General features: G+C 36.8%; 1 protein-coding gene across 1 annotated transcript; it reads left to right on the forward strand.

Annotated features, from left to right (window-relative positions):
- Nucleotides 1–684: 684 nt before the first annotated feature.
- LOC108341984 (uncharacterized) lies at nucleotides 685–2,178 on the forward strand. Its single transcript, XM_017579684.2, has one exon. It carries the CDS (start codon nucleotides 980–982, stop codon nucleotides 1,997–1,999), a length of 1,020 nt encoding a protein of 339 aa, XP_017435173.1. The 5' UTR covers nucleotides 685–979; the 3' UTR covers nucleotides 2,000–2,178.
- The last annotated feature ends 430 nt before the right edge of the window (nucleotides 2,179–2,608 follow it).

Below are 2,608 nucleotides of genomic sequence, written 5' to 3' on the forward strand. Positions count from 1 at the left end.
GGATTAAAATAGGAGTTCCATGACATATTGAGAAATCATGATTCTTTTTGTGTCACTCTCAGACACCACTCGCCAGCCCATAACCATCGCATTGATGTCAGCATTTGTTGTACATATATCAAACGCAAATGGCTGTCTTAATCTAAACTTCAACCAAACCAAAACAAAGACCAAAAGCTTTGCATTGCTGCTTGAAATTCATATCTATCTCCTTAGTCTCACTACTTCTGCTTCACACATTTTTATTTTATTTTGTAATAACAGCTAATTCCAATTTTCTTTTACAAACATTATTATAAAAGGTTATCGTTTAAATCACTTTATTATAATTTTTATTTAGTTAGAATTATTTAAAAATTTCCTTATTTGTTTCTCGTTCTTGATTTTTATTTCGTTACTTTATTTGAGAAGGAAGAAAGAAAAGCTTTGGCATACTTAGGCCCACCGACTACCTGTTTAGGGGTTGGTAAGCGTTGACACTCCTCACATGCTTACATTAAGGCTTCGGCCATGTCTTAATTATTTAGGTATAAGAAACGTAATTTCCACAATAACTTTATAACGATTTTTAAAATGAGATAGATAAAATAAAAGAGAAATTTATAAAATAAGGGGAATGATGCAATATAAAAGTGAAAAATGTGCTATGAAAAGTCATTTTTATCTATAAATAATATCTCGGTAGAGTAAAATGGTCTCTTTCCTTGCATAATTGCATGTGGACATTTCTGCATAGATAAGGATTCTGCGGTTGGTGAGAGAGTTATGGTGCACTTGAAATACTTTTCTTTTTGTACTGTTCAACCGAAATACTTTAAAGGAAAAAGCTTTCTTTTTCAGCACCGTTCAGATAACAGGAGATAGCAGACTTTCACATGTCCATTCTGTTTCACAAGAAACTTGATCCTGAATTGCTGTCATAAGTTACTTTGAAGCGTACCCTCTTTTCGAAGGTTCCATCTTCAATTTCTGATGAAGCATGGCCTTCTACGGCGGCTCTTCCTATTCTGCTTCTGATTATGGTGAGTACAATTTCAACTCTTATTCTCTCAATTATGATTATGCTCAAATTTCATCCCCTGCGGCTTATGAGGGCTATGAGTACAATCAACCATATTATGGATATGATCCAAGTTTATATTATGCTCCAAATTACCCTGCTGAGGCTTACCAAACCATATCATACTCAACCACAACTTATAGTGATCCAAAATCAGTTATGTACGATCCCAATTATGGTATGACCCATCTTGTGATTTCTTACTCTAATGTGGAATTCAATGTGCCCGAATTTGAGGAGTATGACTCAACACCTTATGGTGGTGGGTATGACATTGATCAGACCTATGGTAAAGCTCTACCACCTTCAGATAAAATTTGCTATCCTCGTTCTGGCTCAAGTCCAATTAGTGATCCCATTCCCGTGGCCATAGTGCCATTGCCTACTATAAAAGAGGGAACTGATGAGAAAGCAGTTATACCACCCGAGAATGGAACTGCAGTCCAAATTGCTGAAGAAAAACCTCAGTCACAAGATAGTGGCAGAGACCAGCCAAGGAAAGTTGAAGACAGTGAGAGTGAGGGAAGTGACGATGAAGATGATTACGATGTTGAGTCTGGTGTTGGAAGTGGGTTTGGTGAAGGGTACGGTGGAGGACAGGGTTATGAGAATGAGAAGCAAGTGGGTCCTCAATATCCTAGTGGATATGGGTTGGAAGCTGTGGACATTTGTGAAAGCTTATTTGGGTATTGGCCTTGTTTGGAACGTATGAAGAAGAGAGAATGTTATGGCAAGGAAGTTGCTTGCAGAGGTAACCACTGTCAGGAGAACATGTGGCAAGGTACTGCAGATTATCTATTTGGCAGTCCATATCCTTATGGCGGGAGTGCGGAAGATGGAAGTGGCTATGGAGGAGGAGAACCTGTGTATGCCTATCAAAGGTACTATCCCATGCAAGCACAGTACAAACAGATTGATCATAATGCCCAGTTTTGGTGACACACCAAAACAATTTATTCTGTGATGTAATATGAAAGTTGAAGGTGTAAAGCTTCTTTCTGTGGAAATAAATGTGAAATTTGGATGTGAAGATGTTCTGTGTGGGAGTGTATTGTGATTATGGTTGAGATTCATGCCCCAGAACCTAAAAAAATTCAACTATCTTTGCTTCCTGATCATATATTTTATAATGGAAACAACTAAAACTCACCATTTACAGATTAAACACGCTTTTCGTAATCTGATTTTGTTATTCATGATTCCTTGTACGCAAGACGATCTTGTTAAAACTCTTTCAATTGGTTAAAGGGTTACGCCATAAATGTTTAATAATCCTCTGCACTGATGAAATAATCGTAATGATCTTAAATTCGTGCCTATTTATACTTGAATATCAGGGAACCTGAAATTATATTCTCTTCATCAAGAATAAGTCAAACAGTTAAAATTTTTAATGGAAACAGCGTACTCCTCCAAAGCTCTAAGCTTTTGTCGGAAAACTATTGCTGGACATAATCCTATCCCTTCAAAATTTTGGAAGCGAAACATCATTCAATAAGATGGAGAGTTGTGTAAAGGTTGTGTTATCAGGTGAAAAACATCAAACAT

The sequence above is a fragment of the Vigna angularis genome, chromosome 6, assembly GCF_016808095.1.
Source record: "Vigna angularis cultivar LongXiaoDou No.4 chromosome 6, ASM1680809v1, whole genome shotgun sequence".
NCBI lineage: Eukaryota > Viridiplantae > Streptophyta > Magnoliopsida > Fabales > Fabaceae > Vigna > Vigna angularis.